General features: G+C 40.2%; 1 protein-coding gene across 1 annotated transcript in view; it reads left to right on the forward strand.

Annotated features, from left to right (window-relative positions):
• Positions 1 to 22,090, forward strand: part of LOC117455499 (CUB and sushi domain-containing protein 3-like) — a 405,573-nt gene that overhangs the window by 334,755 nt on the left and 48,728 nt on the right. Inside the window, exons 31-48 of the mRNA XM_034095008.2 lie at positions 64 to 182; positions 453 to 528; positions 653 to 769; positions 4,098 to 4,211; positions 4,307 to 4,402; positions 4,598 to 4,801; positions 5,112 to 5,236; positions 5,766 to 5,862; positions 7,798 to 7,902; positions 8,007 to 8,125; positions 8,641 to 8,710; positions 9,537 to 9,653; positions 9,905 to 10,114; positions 11,062 to 11,250; positions 12,165 to 12,342; positions 15,521 to 15,666; positions 21,102 to 21,182; positions 21,807 to 21,920. Coding sequence (XP_033950899.1) covers positions 64 to 182; positions 453 to 528; positions 653 to 769; positions 4,098 to 4,211; positions 4,307 to 4,402; positions 4,598 to 4,801; positions 5,112 to 5,236; positions 5,766 to 5,862; positions 7,798 to 7,902; positions 8,007 to 8,125; positions 8,641 to 8,710; positions 9,537 to 9,653; positions 9,905 to 10,114; positions 11,062 to 11,250; positions 12,165 to 12,342; positions 15,521 to 15,666; positions 21,102 to 21,182; positions 21,807 to 21,920 — 2,277 coding nt within the window. The remainder of the gene's footprint in view (positions 1 to 63; positions 183 to 452; positions 529 to 652; positions 770 to 4,097; positions 4,212 to 4,306; positions 4,403 to 4,597; positions 4,802 to 5,111; positions 5,237 to 5,765; positions 5,863 to 7,797; positions 7,903 to 8,006; positions 8,126 to 8,640; positions 8,711 to 9,536; positions 9,654 to 9,904; positions 10,115 to 11,061; positions 11,251 to 12,164; positions 12,343 to 15,520; positions 15,667 to 21,101; positions 21,183 to 21,806; positions 21,921 to 22,090) is intronic.

A 22,090-nucleotide genomic window follows, 5' to 3' on the forward strand; every position in this document is an offset into this window, starting at 1 on the left:
TGCCTGTCGGTTTTTATATACCTCATCTTCTCTCCCACATACTCACTTGTTCTCTCTTTCCAGCCAAGCTGAGGGAATCATGTTTCGACCCAGGTGTGGTTCTGAATGGGACCAGGCTGGGATCTGACTATAAGCTTGGATCTACTGTCACCTTCTATTGTGAGGCCGGATATGTTTTGCAGGTAAGAAAAAAAAAAAAGGTGGCTTGTTGGATAAATGAATGGGTGTGAGTTGCGGTTGGTTGATATGTTGGTTGTTTTTTTCATTGGTTGATATGTTGGTTGTTTTTTTCATTGGTTGGTTGGTTGGTTGGTTGGTTGGTTGGTTGGTTGGTTGGTTGGTTGGTTGGTTGGTTGGTTGGTTGGTTGGTTGGTTGGTTGGTTGGTTGGTTGGTTGGTTGGTTGGTTGACTTATTTTTGTGGAAGTATAATTGTATTTAATTTTTTCTTCAGGGCTATTCTACCCTCACCTGCAGTATGGGAGATGATGGCAGACCTGTGTGGAACCGAGCATTGCCGAGTTGTCAAGGTAACACACAATTATATAGAATGGATTAAAGCATACACACACAACCTAATTGTATGTTGGATCACAAGTGTGTGCCTCTTTTCCTGTCCTCATGTGTTTGTACATGTTTATGTTCTTTCTCCAGCTCCCTGCGGAAGTCGTTCTACAGGAACAGACGGGACTGTTTTATCCCCAAACTTTCCCAGAAACTATACCTCTGGACAGAACTGTGTGTACTCCATTTCTGTACCTAGAGAGTTTGGTAAGTTCCTCCTAAATATAAATATTGTGGTTTTACATTTACAAACCTTAACGATACCCATCCCTAGGGATAACAGTAGAGAACCCGACATGTGAATGAAAAACAAGAAATGGCACATGATCAAAGAATACTTGCTAGCCATTTATTTGATTCCAGGTCAGGGTTTCATCATTGAAGTGACATTTAAATGTGAGGCTGTTTTTTATCTCGCCACGTTTGATTGGAGGTCCATAAGCCACAAATGTGTCATCACAAAGATATGAATATTGTAGAGGATTGTTCACATTAAATACGGTTATTACGGTCTATGAGAGCTTTAGAGGAAATGAGCGTCTCATCTGGTGCTGTCAGGAAATAATTCTTAAAAAATCACTGATTATAGTCATTCTGTCGGGATATAGAATATCAATTACATATTCCATGTTATGTTCATAATAAATGTCTTTCAAAAAATGTAGAATAGAGGGCTACATTAACAATGTATTCAAATAATCTGCTCAGTTGTTACGGAGAGGGATTGGTTAACATTGTATAGTACCTGTGAAAAAGTGTATATATAAATAGTGGTATGTAGTAGCAGTATGTGTTTCATTTAATGTTCGCAAATTTACATTTGTGTCTCCAATATCAGTATAATGTATTGACATCTACATTACTGGCTGACTGATTATTAGAACGACTGAGTCATTGGGTCTGACTTGAGCTTTTACAAACAATCAGTAGTCATTGCATATGATGTCCAATTATGCCCTGTGGTGTTATGAATAAATAGCAGCTTTCCCTGAGGCTGTTGATGGTCGCTGTCTCATTATATTAGCGAAGCAGCGTTTGGAGTGTCAGCTCCATGAAGACATTTTGAAGGAGAGGAGCTAACATTTGTTTGGCCTACATATTGTTTAAGAAACAGCAGTCTCCACATGAACATCCTAGACAGAGCAGCTGTCATTGTTCAAAAAAACATGTTGAATAATATAGACTCAAGGTAGCAGGATTGTCAGTTTGATGATGATATGAGAGAAGTTGTATTTAAACCACCTGGTTGTCCTTTAAATGGTTAATAATGGTTCACCACTCATCCAAATGGCTTCTTAGGATTCGACACCAGGTGGGGCAGACTCTTGGCATTCGTTCCCGTGGAGATGCCGTACCTCCTGTCGTATGAGGACGTGCCTCAGGACACCCACTCATCAGGAGGCATGGCAGCTCCACAGGGATGGGTGCCCAGCTTTTCTCCACCTGATGTTAAAAGCTGAAGCAGCATCCTTTTGAAAGATTGTATTGCACTCATTTGATAACAAGTCCAATGGAATGTTTTAAACTGTATGAGACATTACTGATGACACAACAGATGTATCAGGTTTATGTAGTTTTGAAGCCATGTGGGCATTGTGGAGAAACACTGCTGTGATCCCTTATCACTGGGTGTCTTTCTCTTATTGAATGTATTCATGTAATTTCTCATGTTATCTAAGTAAAATCCACGATGATATTTTAGCTGCATTTCCTGTGTGTTATAATGCTTTAAGTGCTCTTGTGTGAACGTTGATTCATGTGTGTCCTCCTTCCTGACATCTGTGCCGTTTTGAAACGGTTTCGGCTGTGAACTCCTCCACCTGCTCTGCGGTCTGTCGATAATACAGCAGGGCATGATGGAAACCTTAATCACTCTAGTTTCCTTAAAATCCATACTGTATGCGGTGGGAGCTTTTAAGTATTTCTGCTGACAAGCAGAATTGTGTCATTTTTTATGACCACTCCATGCCCTTATATACATCCTCATGTACAATCATGGCATGGCTATTAGATACAAGAAGATAGATGTATCTGCATTAAAGAGCTCTTTCTTGACAATTGTGTCGTCTCAACAGCATTTGAATATTCACTGTTTTGTTTCTGAGCTGCGTTGTTTTTTATAATTATTTACCTTCGTCAAATAGTTTGTTTTAGGTTTCTTTTGTTGGTTATTTGTGTGTTATCAGCAGGATAACGGAAAAGGTATTGGCCCAATTGTCATAAAACTTGTTGAAAGGTTGTAACACGAGCTAAAGAAGAATCCATTATATGTGGAGTGTATCTGTTTCAAGGGGACATGCATTATTTTTCACTTACTTAAACGGCCTTGGCGGAGGTCTGCGCTTTCTGAGTGCCCTTCATGTTTTAACATGAAACATAGTTTTACATGGAAGCAGACAGGGTATCTTTGTGAGTCAGATCAATGTTTTAGCAAAATGCGGATCATGCTTTAAAATAACTCTACAGAGGGAAAAAGCCTTGTACAAAGTGACTAGTGACCTTCTTATAGCGCAATGTTCAGATGTAATCCTTTACACCTCAGCCGTTGGAGCCAAATATAGAGGGAGGGAGAGATGGAGAGGCGATATAGTGTGTGTGTGTGTGTGTGTGTGTGTGTGTGTGTGTGTGTGTGTGTGTGTGTGTGTGTGTGTGTGTGTGTGTGTGTGTGTGTGTGTGTGTGTGTGTGTGTGTGTGTGTGTGTGTGTGTGTGTGTGTGTGTGTGTGTGTGTGTGTGTGTGTGTGTGCGCATGTGCGTGTGTGTGCGCATGTGCGTGTGTGTTTATGTTGCTTAGGAAGCCTGTTTCAGTGAGGCTGAAATACATGTCAGTTATCCTTATGAATGATGTTCCATGTGCAGCAAACAAACACATTTTATTTATACAATTACACCTACATATTTGCAGCTTAAGGCTACTTGTAATTATTTTAAAGAATCAGTGATCAACCAAGACAGAGTATCAGTTTGAGCAAATACTGTACCTAGGGCCTCTAGGGGGCCACATGATGCTTCCTGCCACTGCAGCTGCACTCTCCTTGCTCATAGTTCATGGCCACTGCAGCAATCTTCTTTCCCTCCATCATGCTGCAACAGTAAAACATGGGTGTTAGGACAGGAGTTTGACAGGTTACCACTAGCTTCATATCCTATTCTTTCACATTGCCTGCTTGAGATAATGTAGAGAAGACAGACATAAAAAGATCTTGCCATACTGACATATAGTGTTTGCCAACACTAGCATTTCACACTAGCTGACAACATTGATACACTCAAACCGAAGGGGCTGAGGAGGATTGGTGCATGATGATGATAAGGTTATGTTTAGACTATTAAGTGTCCTGATATGCAATTTTGTGCCAATAGTTGACTTCAAAAAGAGGTTGACACTGCAGCTTAATACAATTTAAATGAGGTATTACAGGTTCATTTTATCATCTGAAGGTCAGGCACAGACAGCGGCTTGGAATAATAATGTGCCACCATGCAAGTGTGGTTAACTCATCACCCTATCCGTATTTCTTCCCTTTTTGTCTCCAGTCCTCTTTGGACAGTTTGTGATGTTCCAGACTTCTCTCAACGATGTGGTGGAAATTTACGATGGACCAACTCAACAAAACACGCTATTGTCTGCTCTCTCTGGGTCCCACTCTGGTAAGGATAAATGGATAGATGGACAGAATGAATCATAACCATATCTTTCTTTCTGATTGTGTCTCTATTGTATAACTCTGTCTCCCTCTCCCTAGGTGAGTCTCTCCCTCTGAGCTCAGGAAACCAGGTCACGGTAAAGTTTAGCACGGTCGGACCAGAAACTGCTAAGGGATTTCACTTTGTCTACCAAGGTCAGCCAATAACAAGTAGCTTAATTTGTTATTCAAAGTATCATTATTATTACTTGCCTTAGGCCTAATAGGGTTTCCACGTGTCCTTTAAAAGTCCTGAATTCTATTGTTTGAAATGACCAAGATAGGCAGCAATAACTGCACATTTGAACTTTTTGATATTAACATCTTATTGTGTCTAATTTATTTCTGCAGCTGTACCGAGGACCAGCTCCACACAGTGCAGTTCGGTCCCTGAGCCGCGGTTTGGGAAACGCCTCGGCAATGACTTTGCAGTTGGCTCGATGGTGCAGTTTGAGTGTAACCCTGGTTACGTCCTGCATGGCTCCATTGTCATACGGTGTGAGAGTGTCCTTGACAACATGGCACAATGGAATGACACCCTGCCAACATGTATAGGTAAATATGTATAAAGAAGCTAGGCAGGAGTTTGACACATTGCTATTGAGAAGGCTGTAACAATATAACATTTATTATAAGCTGTACACTGGATGCTCCACTTTGATAATAATTACAAGCAATACCTACAGTTAAAATGCATATTCCATTTCAATGCTAAGCCTTACTATGCCTAAGCTGTTAGGTCTGACCCTTGTTGCTCCTCTGCTCTGCAGGAGAGGAGATGGTACAACAGGCTCTCTCTTTTCCTGTTATTTGCAGACAACATCTTGTTTTAACCTCTACTTTTTGCTCCTTTCCGCACTCTCAGTTCCCTGTGGGGGTGCGTTGACCGCCCGTCGTGGGACCATCCTATCGCCTGGATATCCAGAGCCCTATGACAACAATCAGAACTGTGTGTGGAAGGTCTCTGTTCCAGAAGGAGCTGGAATACAGGTATCACACATTGCTTCCTGGCTGACCTATGTATCATTGGCTTAAAAGCTGAGCAGGCAGGATGTCATTGCAGATAAGATATTATTAGAACAATGAATGGATGGGTGGTTTGTGTGAGAGGGGCCATCCAGAGATAACCAGATAGGATCTAATCGTGAGAGATAATGCCTGATTGTGTGTAAGCTAAACTGCGCTCACGGACAAATACAAAGGCAAAGATGCCTCTGACACAGAATGGAGTCTGTTCAAATATTTGACAGACACCTCACAGCAACACAAGTACAGGTGTGTTCGGTATACTTAGACTTTTTTGGTAAACAACAGTTTCTGTTGATGTTGTTTGACAGTTTTGTTTTAACAATAATAACACATTTGAGTTTCTATCTGAATGTGTTTCTCTCCTATTATTACATTGCAGACCATTGAACCAGATGCGAGGAAATGAAAATGTAGTTTCTTTTTAAAGACAAAGGTCCACGCTAACAAGAACTTATTTTGTCTTTATCTTCCTCTCCATCCGTCCCTCCAGATACAAGTTGTGAGTTTTGCCACAGAGCATAACTGGGACTCTTTGGATTTTTATGATGGTGCCGACAACCACGCACCAAGACTGGGCAGCTACTCTGGTAAACAGTTTTTAGTGTTTTACAAATGTCATGGCCAAAACTAGTGTCAGAGATAATGTGTTATACAAAGATTGGCAAGTAGAACATTATTATATTGTATAGTTATGTTATGTTCAATTACAAATTGTATAAATCAATCAATAGTTATTTTGGAGTTAAAGATAAGACAATTCTGAACTACAATCAAAACTATTTTTAAATCAAGAGTATGATAAAACAAATTTCAGAGATAAAGTGTTATTATTTTAATCAAGAGTATCCTATAACAGATATGACTATAAAAGTAGTTTTAAAGCAACAACTTCTTTAAGAGCATTCATACTCTACATAACCACATAGAGAAGACGTAGAATAACTTAATTGCCTGTTGCCTATAAACATAGCTTGATGGTTAAATACACAATGAAAACATGCAAATAAGAACATTACATGTTGTCTCGCTGATTGAAGCATACAAGATGCTGGCCACGCGGCCCCCTGCTAAGTGTGCAATAAGAGATACACTGGTCTCGCAGCAGGAGGCAGGAACACACCCACTGACACCTGCTTGTTGTCTGTGATTCCTTTAAAGACATATGAGAAATGTTGTGGCATAGCAAATTGATCCTAAATTACTCTAATCCCCACTAGGAATAGATACTCCCTGAGCAACCTATGACATGATGTGTCAAACATAGAAATGTAAACAACAATACAATGATTCACATTTATAAAAGCTCTCAAAATGTATTTCAGAACGTTGTTAGCTTAATCAATGTAATTGGAAACCAATGGTTATCAAGGCATGTTTGATATTTACAACTAAATACAGGCAATGAAACATCTAGTGGAAAATATTTCTCTACTGATCTTATATTGAAAAACTAAATGTGTCTCTTACAAATATTGGCGCTTAGTACAATGGGAGTCCCTCTGCTCCAGTGCTCCAGAAACTCATATTTAATGAAAACATATTGGCAAAGCATTCCTCTAAATTCAGTAACTCTTATAGTTTAAGCAGCCATCCAAAGTTGGAGTCAGCATCTTCTGGGGGTATTAGTACTGCTTTTAGGAGAGCAAAGTCATGATAATCTGCGGCTTCTGTTAAATAATCTATGGCAGGGCCTGACATCCCCACGGCAAACTGGATAAGAGATGATAGTGTTGGCAAGGAAACGACAGAGTTCTTCCTTATATCTCTTCAATATATAAATGATGACAATGCACTTTTTTTTGTGTTTTAAGTGTTATCTAATATTGTCATGAGTCCACAAATGATCTGTGTAATGCTTCGATCTGCGCAGCTAATTACTCATCATCATTCATCATTTATTACCGTTTGTTTTAATTTCCTGATGATGAACAAGAGTTTTTCTGAAATATGACCAGATGGCTACAATCTAAAAGTGCCCCCTCGCAACAGGCAACCAATAGCGTCCATTGGCCTGAATTACTTCTCATTCAGAGTTCTATCTTCTTGACTTTGATATGTTTTTGCTGATTCACCTGCCACAGAACAAAAAACATAACAGTGAAAACTGGGCTCTGAGAAATGTTCCACGAGTGGCTACTTTCTGAAATACTTTTACTACTTTATAGTCTTCAGGCTACCCAAGAAATTACATTTCCAAGGACTTTTGTGAAGGTTAATATTCCTTTACAATAGAGTGCAGCATCTACTGTCTCATTGTGATAGTAGACACTACTAGACAGCAAGATCCCTTGCCGTTCTATGTAGGTCAAGCAACAATTTGAAAAGTAGTTTCGAATAAAACAGATGTCTCATATAAAAGTAATTCCCTTTTCTCTCCTTCGAGAACACTACACACACAACAAAATATGAACATGTAGATTTGGGAGGCCTTTGTTGTTTCCTTTGCTGTCAGATAACTAAGATAATTTTTTTTCAAGGCTCAGTTTAAAAATGTAAAAATGTGATCATGTTCTTCGTTCCAGGCACGACTATTCCCCCTCTCCTGAATAGCACATCTAACAACCTCCATCTAAGCTTCAACTCGGATATAAGTGTCTCAGCTGCTGGTTTTCACTTGGAATATACAGGTAGCATACTTGTTTTGTATACAGATGCATCTGCAGCATATGCTGTAGTAACATACAAAGGAGTGAATGTTTTACAACCGTGTTTATTACACATTTCTTATCAGCTATTGGTCTGGAGTCATGTTCCGAGCCACAGACGCCAAACTATGGAATAAGGCAAGGAGACCGATTTATGGTGGGAGACGTCGTACAGTTTGTATGTGAACAAGGATACTCTCTTCAGGTAAAAAATCTACTTATATGCGTGTATTCTGTTTGTTTTATGCACAGATTCCCACTAGCTACTGAGGAACTGAAGGATAGTCATTATAGATACATAGAACACACACATGCACCACATATTACTGTTGTTTAATGCATAACACACTGCCATGTTTGTGAAATTCATTAAAGGCTGCTCAGATTTGTTCTGATGTGCCGCTATTCACTCTTTTTATCTCACGGCTGCACAAACCAAGCACTATTTAAATCGTAAATCGGAAGAAAACCCCACTCTCGGATGGTTTACTCTACTTCCTACTAAACATACAACTCTAGTGTGGTCTGCACAACTCTTTAATAATGTATGCTTCTGGTGCGCTCTGCCCAATTTCTTTGGAGGACTGTATACGATTCAAATGGAGCTTTACCTTTATCCCGCTATCTCCCAGCACTACTGTACTCAATATTGCTCTGTAGATAAACAGCACTTTATTTCTGTTTACCATTAATTGATTGTGTTTGCTTTCACATTTCTAGGGCAATGCTCATATCACATGCATGCCTGGACCTGTGAGAAGATGGAACTACCCTGTGCCACTATGTCTCGGTAGGTGTTTACACAATACATATATGCACACACACACACACACACACACACACACACACACACACACACACACACACACACACACACACACACACACACACATACATGCAGACTGGATATTCTGAGATACGTGCAGAACTTCCGTGCTGCAGTAATGATGCAAGCTGTCTACGTTGCCTACCCGGACTCTTTGTAAAATAGGACGTTTGATCAATTTACTGTTCTGTGATGAGCTGATTATTTAGTATTCCGTGCAGAATACGATTAAGCTTTTAAACTGCTGCAAAACTGAGGCAGAGTCTGCCATAAACATGCAGTGTGCCAAAGCATCAGCATGCACTGAGGCAAACTGGGCAAAACAAGCCCTGGACACATTTCTACTTGCACAATGCTAATTTATTCAAGAAGGGTATTTATTGAAGACTCAGAATATGAATGTGGTATTCAAAATGATGCAAACTGTCAGGTTGAAGAATCTCATGTGTCCAATCAGCAGCAGCATCCTAAAAAAGGGAGAGGCAGTCTGTATGAGCTGGTCTGAGGTCAGCCTCCAGCCTTTGATGTGTTGCTTTCAACACTGAACCTCTGTTCTGTGTGTGTGTGTGTGTGTGTGTGTGTGTGTGTGTGTGTGTGTGTGTGTGTGTGTGTGTGTGTGTGTGTGTGTGTGTGTGTGTGTGTGTGTGTGTGTGTGTGTGTGTGTGTGTGTGTGTGTGTGTGTGTGTGTGTGTGTGTGTGTGTGTGTGTGTGTGTGTGTGTGTGTGTGTGTGTGTGTGTGTGTGTGTGTGTGTGTGTGTGTGTGTGTGTGTGTGTGTGTGTGTGCCCCCAGCTCAGTGTGGTGGGTCTAGGAAAGAAGTAAGTGGAGTGATTTTAAGTCCTGGTTTCCCTGGCAACTACCCCAGTGGATTAGACTGCACGTGGACAGTCAACTTACCTGTGGGCTTTGGTAAGAAACACTCTCAACTTTGAAGTTGAGGAAAAAGTGTGTGTTGTTCTCTCTCAGTTATATATGTATCACCCTTCATGTAACAATAGTATTTATTGTTAATTGTATTTAATTACTCACTCAATAAGTCATTATCGGTGGCCTTTATTCACATCGTTGGCTGCTGCTGAAGCATCTACAAATGTTTGTATTGCCTGTTCTTCTGCCAGTCAGGCTTTGCTAATCGCTTCAAATGTCAACATTTCTCTCAGGAATCCATCTCGCGTTTCTAAACTTCTCCACCGAAGCGATCCACGATTACTTGGAGATCCGCAGTGGAACACTGGAGATGGGCTCGGTGATCGACCGGTTCAGCGGCCCGGTCATCCCCAAGTCTCTGTTCAGCACCACCCACCAGACCAGCTTCTTCTTCCACAGCGACTATTCACAAAACAAACCAGGGTTCCACATCACATATCAAGGTAAAGGTTGTCTCTACACCCTCCTGTCGGACATCTTGTGTGCACTCATCAAGAAAACAAGAGAGACTGTCTGATGGCTGCGCTTTGTTGAAAACAGCGATTGTTCCTAAAGTGGAAACTGTTGACTTATTTATTTACTTGATTTCCAAGGAGGTGTCTGACAATAAAATGATTTCCTTTTTGCAGACAACAATAACATTTTTCTTGACTTCTAAAGCACTTGCCAAAAAAAAGCAGGGTGTAGAAAACTCATTTTGAATGAATTTTTTGGTGATGAGATGAGTTTTCTATTTAATCTATCTGACACTAAAAAGGTTTTTCAGGAGGCTTGTATTTTTATGATGACATATATCCTAGATAGCCTCAATGTGTTACGGCTAATTCCATTTATGTGCAAATTCCAGTGACTCGTGAATAATACCTTTTATCTTGTGACAGGAAAACTGCCAAGGTGTTTTAAAACAGGAAAAATAATCTGAATACTATTATTTCCCCTACTATTATTTCTTCTAACGTGTATCTTTCTCAGTCACTTGTCTTTCTTCAGTCATGCAAACACTTGACTCATCTTGTCTGTCAACATTCACTGGGACGAACAGTTATATGGCAGACTGTCAGATTTAAATTGGGAGAATGTTGACAACATCAAAAGAACAAGTATGAGCTTGTTTGGTGCATGACACCCTTTTCAAAAAGTTAGTAATCTTAATTTGTGTCTAGAGATCTGCAGCTGTTATTTTCTGTGTCTCCTGCATGTCAGTGTTAATTGAGATATCTGCAGCTGGAAGAACAGGCGGAGGAATTATGAGTTAGTCTTTTCTTGAAATGAATATTAGTTGTTCAGTGCTAGAACTGATGTCTTTATTATTTCTTTCCCTGAACAAACTTGACCTTGTTTTTTTTAGTTGTACTAGTTTTCGGCCTAATCTCGGTTATTGTGTCTCCAGCCTACCAGCTTCAGAGTTGTCCAGACCCTCGGCCTTTTCGAAACGGCATCGTGATTGGCACAGATTTCAGCGTAGGGATGACGGTGTCGTTTGAATGTCTGCCCGGATACTCTCTGATCGGCGAGGCGTCGCTCACATGTTTACACGGAATCAGCAGGAACTGGAATCACCCACTGCCACGATGTGAAGGTAACACAGAACTAACTGTGTCAGAATGACTGTATTTCGTTCGTTGACAGCGAGATGTAACATTGTGTTGTTGTGAAGGGAAAACAAATAGTGTTAGTTATTTTCTATCTGTTAGTTTTGCCCTTATTGAATATATCAATTACTCAGACAAACACATATAGTTCATGTTTGCTGGTTTACTATTCTTTCAGTACAGAAGAGTTTTTGAGGGACAATGAATTCCCTAACTTGTAAATTATTTTAAAAAAACTCCATCTTACTCCAAGCTGTAACTGTTAAACCTATACATGTTTTTTTTATATTCATAACGGCAAACACTGTTTTCTTAACAATAGTATTTTAAACAGTATTTCCCTCTGTACTTATACTCCAGTATAAACAGTTAATGTTAAAATGTATGCTGAGAGAACATTGTAAAAAACACATTAAACATATGCAACGTGTAACTCAACACAAAATGTAATTTATCCCTACTAAAAATTGATGAATAGCAAAAAAGCTTGATAGGAGAGGCGTCTGGCACATTGTTTTTATATATTGTCACAGTGAAATAGTAATACATTATATTATACATGTTTTACTTTAAGCCTACAGTGTATACTTACTGTTTCGAGCAATAGCACTTAATCAACTCTTCTTAAATGAGAGCAGTGTATTAACTTTACTTTGCCTTTTAGCTCTCAGCAGTGTTAAAATCACACCCCTGCTGGAAAGGATACCTGAGCATCCGAAATTGAAATAAAACCGTAATGAGAATTTATTAAAGCCATGTAGGTGTTATCCAGTGGTCATTATATGACTGATAGAGATGTGTCCTCTCTCAGTCATCCAGATCATCACTGACGCCTCTCAAAGGTAAAACTAATGTGCTGGTAATTCATTATGGGTAATTCTGTTAATATTCTGGCTCGCAGCTCTCTGTGGTGGAAACATCACGTCGTTAAATGGAACCATTTATTCTCCTGGTCACCCTGAGGAGTATCCCAACTTCCAGGACTGTGTGTGGAGCGTCCGAGTTCCTCCTGGACACGGGATCTACATCAACTTCACTGTCCTGAGCACCGAGCCCATATATGACTACATCACTGTCTGGTAGGTGTTATTTACGAATCAAATTCACTCGTTTTCTACGTCTTTACCTCTAAACGGACACTATTCATCCTCATGATCTACACATTTGTTTCGACATATGCCGAGAACTTCTCCTACACACACCACTACTCTCATACAGGAAGTCATGCTCTTTAACATCCTTTCAGAGACGGCCACTAATTGGCTAAACTGCTGCAAGGGTTACTATGACTACAGACGTCTCCCCTTGAATATAAAGCTAGTCTGACATAATTTCCTTCTTGTCATGCTTTATCCACCTCTCTTTACCCGTACGTCTCTCTCCCTTTACCCTCTGCTTCTCACACTGTCTCCAAGGCTCAATTGGTTTTATAAGTAATATACATTACGTCTTTCTCTCCCTACCTGCCCAGCCTTGACTTCTCACTTCATTATTCTTCCTAAGGACAGCAGACATTGGCAACAGCCGACATCTTGTCAATGCAAAATGTTTAAACACTGCTTAAATACCATGTTACACGGTTATCTGCCTGTACAAGGTGGCAGCAGCAACATAAATAGGCTGTATAATCTATTTTTCTTTGGTTGCCATGCAGCTGCCCCTTCTCTATAGCTATAGCCTGTTTCCTATAAATAGACAGCAGGGTGCAGATTAGAAACGTCACCTGGCATACAGACACGGAGATGCAGGGCGAGGAAGGAAAAACAAGCAAAAAAAAGAGTGTGAGAAATAATTTGCTGGAAATACATTCCCATTTATTTTTAACCTACACAGAAGGACCAAACGTCTGTCTGGTACTCTTGTATGCCTCTCATATATACTTTCAACCTTCCAGATGTAAGGGTTGTGTTGTTTTCCCTGTTCCTCAGTTATCCAACTAAACACTTGAAAACCAATGTACCTTTTCCAACAAATCCCTAGATCATCTAACATAAGAGTATACGTATAGACACTGACTTTTATCTCAAGAGAAGAGCTGACACACCAATAAATAGTCAAAAACAGTGCATTTATTCTCTTACAGAATAAATGATTGAAGGGAGATCAGTTACAATGACATGTCCCGCTGTTTCTCCAGTCTCCAGTTAAATCTAGCTCACATTTGGGAAAACTTTACTTAAAGAGGTCCTATTTGAGAAACAACCAACACACGGTTCCCGGCTTAATGCACCAAATTATGTCTCAGGACATGTATCACCATCTGAATGTGCAGGTATGACTGTTTCCTGTGGAAGCACTTTTATGCCATCTTTTCACATTTAAGGTGAAACACCATCACAATCAATCAACCAACAGGCAATAAGATATGCTTTTAAAACATGTATGTAGTTTCATCAAATTGCTTATTACCAGCAATCTAAAAGATTGCTTGATTATAATTGTAAACGATTCAGTTAGCGGCTGCTTATTGTATAACACAATTACATGAACAAAATGCAAGAACGTGTTGGGTATCTAAACACACTTGACATTGGAGAACTGCCTCTCACAGATTTGTAGTCGCTGCAAATACAATCATGTGCAACAGCTTGTTTCCAGTGAGTTGAGGCTATTTGAGTGTATAGAGGTCTTTAATGTTTGGTAGTTCATAACTGAAAAATAATATATAGCATGCCTCTCCCACATCTCCACTCTGTTGAGCCATGTGCTGTCCACCCACAGCCGATTCTGTGAAGTCCGCGAATCGGTCGCACAGCATGCTCCTGACCCAGCTGTCATTTGGAAAAGTGGAAAAACTGGGGAACTAGCAGAAAGCAAGAACAGCAACGAGCATTGAAACGCACAAAAGAAAACCTCACAATCTAAGTCTCACAGCCTCAAAGCTGGCTTCCAACAGAGAGCGCAGTGTCTGTAGTAAAGGTGGGATTTTCACAGCGGTCCCCTCAGTCCAGAGCCAGCCAACCTGACAGTCAGTTAGTCTGCTAATTGGTCTCAAACTGAGAGGCTTACTACATGATGCCATTGTAAGTATTATCATATGTCACATACTTCACCTTTGGCTACTTTATACACTAGACCTACTCTTTACTCTGTATGTTGCCATTGTGTGCTTATAAATGTAAGTGGGTGTTAGCATCAACAATGTGAATCATAGCGGGGACCATTCCTTACCTAACCTGACAGGTATAATTGGCCACATCAAAAAACACTTAACAGCAGGAAATAATTATTACATTTAACTTCATGATGATACTTTTTCATCACTGATAATGAGCCAGCTATTGGTTAGTTCCAGTCTGACAGCTGCTGGGTCGGTCATTAAAGGTGAAATATGTTCACGACGCTGCACACAGAGCAAGACCTGCCAGTTGACAGATGTCTCCCTGTCTGCATTCGCTGGTGTAACTTTTCATGAATGCCAGGCTGATATTAGTGGCAACACTAAAGCCAAGTCTACAACAGGACTCGCATTTGTTATTATTATGATCTGACGACAGTTCAATCAATATGTATGAACTTGAGCGTCCCAAAGCAAGAGTAAGAGAGCCGGGGCTTTGAACTGTGTTGTTATCCGGAGACAAAGAGGAGCTGCTCCTTTGTAAGTTGAGTGGAATCTGAGTTTGTGAAAGTTGTACGTCTAAATGAGCTTGCTGACATTGTAGTTTGGATTGTTTTTGCGAGAGGGAAGATGAGCCCATAACCATGCACAATCACTCTGGGCGCCGGCACTTTGTCAGACAATATCCGACTCCATTCGCAGTCAATGGAGCAGCTCCAGGTTTTGCCTCATGAATATCGTCAAGTCTCCTTTATCTTTGTTTGTTGCCTCGGATAAAGCATTTCCTGATCACAAATAGCATTTTAACTGTCAGAAATGGCCGCCATAACTTATTCAAATTATGTTTTGGGCTGACTTTTTCTCTCATATTGTTCCATAAAGAAAGATCACATCTGTTTCTTTATGGATCTTTAGTCTCTGATCACCCACTTTGTAACACAAGCTGTGTGTGTGTGTGTGTGTGTGTGTGTGTGTGTGTGTGTGTGTGTGTGTGTGTGTGTGTGTGTGTGTGTGTGTGTGTGTGTGTGTGTGTGTGTGTTTGTGTGTGTGTGTGTGTGTGTGTGTGTGTGTGTGTGTGTGTGTGTGTGTGTGTGTGTGTGTGTGTGTGTGTGTGTGTGTGTGTGTGTGTGTGTGTGTGTGTGTGTGTGTGTGTGTGTGTGTGTGTGTGTGACCTTTCCTCTGTTTCTTCCCTTTTGTAGGGATGGTCCAGACCAATCCTCTCCTCAAATTGGCCAGTTTAGCGGGAACACAGCTCTGGAGTCTGTCTACTCGACTTCCAACATCATCCTCATCAAATTCCACTCAGACTTCTCTGGAGCCGGCTTCTTTGTCTTGAGCTACCATGGTGAGACAGTAACAACATTATTCTTCTTTTTTCACAGAGCTAGTAATGGAAGCATTGGATTGAATTTGTTTGGGTACAATACCTTTCTCATTAACTTGCTCTGCTGTTGGCTGTATCGTGCTGAGGTATAGTGGCAAAACTATAATGCTATCATTAGTTCCTGCAGCAGTGATGGCATTGATCTGTTTGTTGTTAGACTCTCTGCAACTCCATCCTCATCAACTCAGACCTGCTTCCTTTAACTCATTCGTACTTCTTTTGAACTTTCTACCTTCTGATTGAATCCGGAGTCTTTGTCGCTGCCTACCAGTACATTAAGGGTATATTAGTCACAGCGGTGCTATTAATGGTTCTCATACCATTGCTGCTACAGACAGGTCTTCTTTAGTAAACATTTTAACATGTGTTAAACATTTCAAAGCTCATATTTGAGTGTACTTAAGCAACCATGCTAAATGTTTATCCTTGCTTTACATGATTAAAGAAGGAATTACACATCACAAATTAGTCATACAACACTTAGTCATGAGACACTCACTTTTGTGTGGTATTTAATCACTTTTTCAAGGTCTCTCTTGCTTGGTTATAGAACACATAGTTTAGCCTTTCTTTGGTCAAACTAATTCTGCATCAGAATCAGAAACAGGTTTATTACCAGATAGGTTTACACATACGAGGAATTTGACTTGACGTCATGGTGCGTACATAAAAATAAAAATAAAACATGAATTAAAACACAGGTAAGGAACTAGAAACATATACAAAAATATAATAAAAATATAGTAAAATATGACAGTATTTACATTGCAATGGAATGAAAAAAGGAATAAAATATGAATAAAAGAGAGACACTGAACAGCTGAATTGTTTATTTATCTGTTCTCTAGATACACAATGGGCGAGCAGATGTTTTGATTATTTTTCATTCTGACTTCCTTGCATGTTCCATATTTGTTGGTACTTTCCAGTAGCTTTGATGTTCTTGGATGGAAAAACGTTGGTTTGCTGAATAGAGAAAGACAAATGTAACTTCTACTTAAAGGTGGGGTATGTCATTTATTTCAGAAAAACGTTTTGTTATATTCAATGGAATGCTCTTAACATCCCGATAGCAATGAATATATTAAATGCTTTGACAATAAATACATTAAAAAAATGTAATCTGTGGAAGCCGTAGTACTGTAAAAAGCACGACCAATCATTTTAGCCGGCCCGGCTAAAATAACTGGATGGCCTACCTGCCTGTCAGCCTTCCATCTGTGCACAAACTTATCTCGTGCCCTCATTGGTCATGTGCGCGTTCGTGTGTGTTGGAGGAGGGGCTCTGTAAGGAAGTGGCACATTTTTTCCAGCTGTGTATTTTCAAATTCTAGCGCACTCGATCTGGTTTCTCCAAAATTACCTACCCCACCTTTAACCTCAGTGTGTTCATAAACCGTTTATATTACCTCCTGTTCCACTTTCAGGTTAAATAGTTTTAGCATTTCACCCATACAAGAAGAACATGACTTTTAGATTGTATGATTAAAGTAGTTAAAAACAATTAAGCTGTGTTAGTGTTGTCAAGCAGCTAATTTGTCATTCTGAAGGAAAAGTTAAGCCTGAAGTTGGTCAACAAAAACAATTAGACTTGGATAACATGTTCTTGGTACAACGCCCTCAGAGATTTGTATCAGTACGTTTTACAATAGCCTGAGTTTGTTATGTCATCATGCCTCCACATATTTTTTGAAGATTGTTTTTTTGCTAGTTCTGATCTGCTCTTTATCCGTGTCAAAACTGTCTGCATTCCAGTTTTTCATTTCAATCTTTTCCTTGTGGTCCTTCAGTGCACTTAGCCTTCCCTTTGTTTTCAACTGCGGTTTAAGATGAAAACCCTCCGCAGCTGTCTTTATTCTCAGTTCACCTGCAAACATCAATCCTCAGGCACTTTGGCTTCTGTCCATGTTTTCTGTACGAATCTACTGATTTGAGAAAACAAATGTAATGCTGACCCCATAGACTCAATCAGTTTAAGTGATAATGTCCATAAACCTGCATATATGTAGGAAACCACCGTCATATTAAAATGCAGTATTGTACATCCTCTGTTTGAATTGATGAGATTAAACTATAGTGTCCCTTTTACAATCTTTAGATTGTATAGCAAAGTGAACATGTTAGGATGTTTATCCTATGTTTCAACTTTGACTAAAAGATAAGAAAGAAATTACTTAAAAATGAACTGCATAACATTTAAAGAATGAATGAACTATATTCTGGTATTTCAAGGTTTTAAGACAAAAAAGAAACTGCTTATATTTCTTATTGTTGTCAGAAAGTTCTGAGAGGGTGCATTTCAGGATGAAGATTACATTTGACAGAATGGCTTCTAATGAGTATAGCTTTCTTTTTTCTTTTTAGCCTTCATAACACATCCAGTCATATGTGTGCATATCTTCCACCGTCCCTCTCATGGAGCTTATTCTCACTTCTTCAAAAGTCTTCTGTTCAATGCTCTATAGTGAAAACATGTCAAGTGGTTTTATCTAGAAGAATTCCCCTTTTCAGACAGATGTCAGGTTGTTAAAGATCATCAGATCATAATTCCATTGTTGAGGTCTACTAGAATAGATTTATACTGTGCAATTTTCCAAACTCACATTGGTTTCGCATACAGCATCTCTGTAAAGTATGCGTATTCACTCTCTCCACTAAACGGCTCGTTGCAGCTCTTGCCCCCCCCTCCCTGTGAGCCCAGTGTGCTCCGATTGGTCGGGATCAGTCGGGACATTGTGAATCGCGCTGAACTCCGTGGAGGGGTGATTTCCTTGTTTAGCGATACACAGCGAAACACAGCCAAACTCACCCTGAGCACACACAAAGTCACAGCCGAAGTAAAAACAATAAGTGTGGCTTGATATTGAGTAAGAAAAAGGTTGATAAACGCTGTGAGAATGGGTCTGCAGAGAGAATTTCGCCGCGATCCCAACTGTCTGTTATCAGCCTGCAGCCAGGGAGGAGAGATCAGCAGAGCTGCATGCACTGAGTGTGTGAGGAAGTCCGTGGATTGGTCCATTTGGACCAATCAGCGGGGGCTTAACGTAACGGCTCCGCGGACGTAACGTAACAGCTCCACGGATTGGTCCATTTCGTTCCGGGGACGACATGACATCATGATGTACCAGGAAGAATCAAATGGACAGTGACGTATCTCCAACGAGGCGTTTTGGGGAGGTATTTTCTGTGTTAGAGTTTTACTTCCTACATGGTGTACTTTGAGGGTTTTGACTCTGCAGACCGTTTACATGCATACAAACCTTCATAACACACAAGGGGACGGGTAATAACCGGAAAAGCATGACATGTCACCTTTAATGAATTTCTGTTGGCCGGTTTTAACTGTCAGCTGTCACACTCACACAGGAACTGTACCATTCATTTTCACTCAAGTTTACAGTATTCTCAATATCTGCTTTATCGGAGGATGTACAGCAGAGAGTGACAGGTGATGATGGATAAGAGGGGACGGGGATGACATGTATGGCAGGGGTTGTTAGCATCATTTTCTCAATTCTGTTTTATTAGATGATATAACAAGAAAACAAGAATGACATACAGCAGGTAAACACAATGAGAGCGAAATTGCTCTTAGTCCAGATCAATTATTTGTTTATATATCCAGGAGGAATTGTCGCCTTCTCTGATGGAGTTTCATCAGCAGAAGGTTGTCACAATTAGACACAAAGTTCCAATATTTAATCTTCCGAGTCTGTCAGTGACGCAGCTGAAATCCAGAATGTCAACGTTTGCTTCGGAGACAGCTGTGAAAGTGCAGTTGTTTTGGTTGGAAATGCCAAATGAACCCCTAAGGAAGCATCAATCCATGGTTTAGGGATGTTTATCTTTTGTCATTGTCCTTCTATTTATTTATCTCTGGGTCCAGGTTCTGAATGCCAGTGCTTCCATGCAGAGATAAGGACCATTAGAGTTTTGGATAATGTTGTCATGGACGTGAGACTGAAAGAGCCAATGTGACATGAATGTTGAAGCAGCCATAAAAAATGGCCGTGGAGCTTACAGAGATCACTGACTGCTCACAGTGATCCTCTCCTCTCACACACAGACACATAGACATCGCTACACTCCCCCACACCCACTCAGACATGGACATATACTGGCTCACACACACAGACCACAGGGCTTTGATATGCATGAGAGCAGCAGATACTATTGGCAGGTCTCATTTTCATAGTCAATTTCATCCAGACTTATAGCCCTCAGCCCTTTCTCCCTCTCTAACCCTTAGTCCTCCCCTCTCTCTCCTTCTCTTTCTCTCTGTTAGTGAGTGATATATGGTCATGCAGTAGTATTGATTACAGCCCTCAGCTCAGTGGCTGTGAATTCAGTTCCTTCTTAAAGATTCAAGGCTGTGCTGTATCTGTGAAGCCGCTCTGTCTTTGATTCCATACTTTGTTAGACCTGATCACCTTAACTTAAAAAATAAACTTAATCTAAAACAAGCAGAATTTAATAAATTGACAGAAAAGAGGTTGAGTAAGGATTTGGTTTCCTTAAAGGTCCCATGACATGGCCATTTCTACTGATCATAATTCCATTGTTGAGGACTACTAGAATAGATTTACATTGTTCAATTTTCCAAACTCACATGTGTTTCTCATACAGCCTCTGTATAGTATGTGTGTATTCACTCTCTGTCCTAAACGGCTTGTTGGAGCTCCTGCCCCCCCCCCTCCCTATGAGCCCACTGTGCTCTGATTGGTCAGCTCGCCCACTCTGTTCTGATGAGTCCACCACCGTTACAGCGGAACATCATTGATTATGTGTTACAATGGCGTTAGCAACCAGAAATTGACACCAGTAATGACAAACTGATGAGAATGCTGCGTGGGGTCTGGTTGCCGTGTTGGCGGGACGTTGTGTGTGTACTCACGCTGAGTTCAGTCTGAGAAATCCGCGGAGCTGCAGCTGAGAAAAGAAAAGGCTGAGTGGGTGTGTGTGTGTGAGTGAGGAGCTCCACGGATTGGTCCATTTGGACCTGGACATGTTACGTCACTATACTCAGGAAGAAAAAAATGGAAAAAGAAAAATCTCCAACGAGGCGTTCTGGGACAGTTTTACTCGCTGCAGGGTGTACTTTGAGGGTTTGTGACTCTGCAGACCGTTTACATGCAGAAAAAGCTACATAACACACAAGGGGACGGGTAATAACCGGAAAAGCATGACACGGGACCTTTAAGGTTTCCTCAGTTTACAGCCTACAACCGCAACCTTACATATTGTGCTGGTAAAAGTCATTGTATAAAAGTTACTTCTTGCTAGTTTCCAAACAATACCCCTTTTTTACCGGGTTACAGACCACATTTCCTCTCAGTCTTATATAATGTCCCTCTCTTTGTCATCTCTCCCCTCCTCTGCTGTGTCTGTTCTCCTAGCGTACCAATTAAGGGTTTGCCAGCCTCCTCCAGAGGTGCCCAACGCTGACATGCTGATGGAAGACGGGGAGTTGGAGATAGGTGAGTCTTTCTGTCTTCCTGCGAAGCCTCTAGACATGTCAATTTGATGGAGGAAGCAAAGTTAAGACTTGTAACTTTCCAGCCCCAATATCATCTTTTCATAAAGGGTATCCAACCTTACATCTGATACTCATTAACTGAACACAGTGAATAAATTATGCAACACTTAATGTATATCTACTTGACACATACTGTAATGATACACTTTGAAGTCTTTGAATCCTTTTCTTGAATAAATATAGCAATAGCCCTGCAATAGAAATATTCCAGTGCAAGTAAAAGTCATACATACATTTACTCTTATAAAAGTACATAAGCATTATTGGCTAAATGTACTCAAGGTATCAAAACTAATAACCCGAGAAAATGTCACTCACTTTTATATTATTATATTGATGTGTAGGCTATATTTAACAGTTATAGTTGTAATTTGTTGTAACAAAGCATCATTTGTATGATCATTATATATATGTTTTGTATGTAAAACTTTAATTGAAATCTAAATTAAATATATTTCTAATAATATATTATAAATATATATAATAATAATTTCCTCTCATATTCTATCGGAGTAGAGGTATTTGCTCTCTTATAACTTCATTTATATCCATTTTGCGCATTCAGGTGACATCATCAGGTACAGTTGCCAGCCTGGATTCTCATTGGTCGGCAGTGAGATTCTAACTTGTCGCCTTGGAGAAAGACTACAGATGGATGCAGCTCCTCCAACATGCCAAGGTGTGTGTGTGTGTGTGTGTGTGTGTGTGTGTGTGTGTGTGTGTGTGTGTGTGTGTGTGTGTGTGTGTGTGTGTGTGTGTGTGTGTGTGTGTGTGTGTGTGTGTGTGTGTGTGTGTGTGTGTGTGTGTGTGTGTGTGTGTGTGTGTGTGTGTGTGTGTGTGTTACAAATG

The sequence above is a fragment of the Pseudochaenichthys georgianus genome, chromosome 11 (assembly GCF_902827115.2).
Source record: "Pseudochaenichthys georgianus chromosome 11, fPseGeo1.2, whole genome shotgun sequence".
Classification (NCBI taxonomy): domain Eukaryota; kingdom Metazoa; phylum Chordata; class Actinopteri; order Perciformes; family Channichthyidae; genus Pseudochaenichthys; species Pseudochaenichthys georgianus.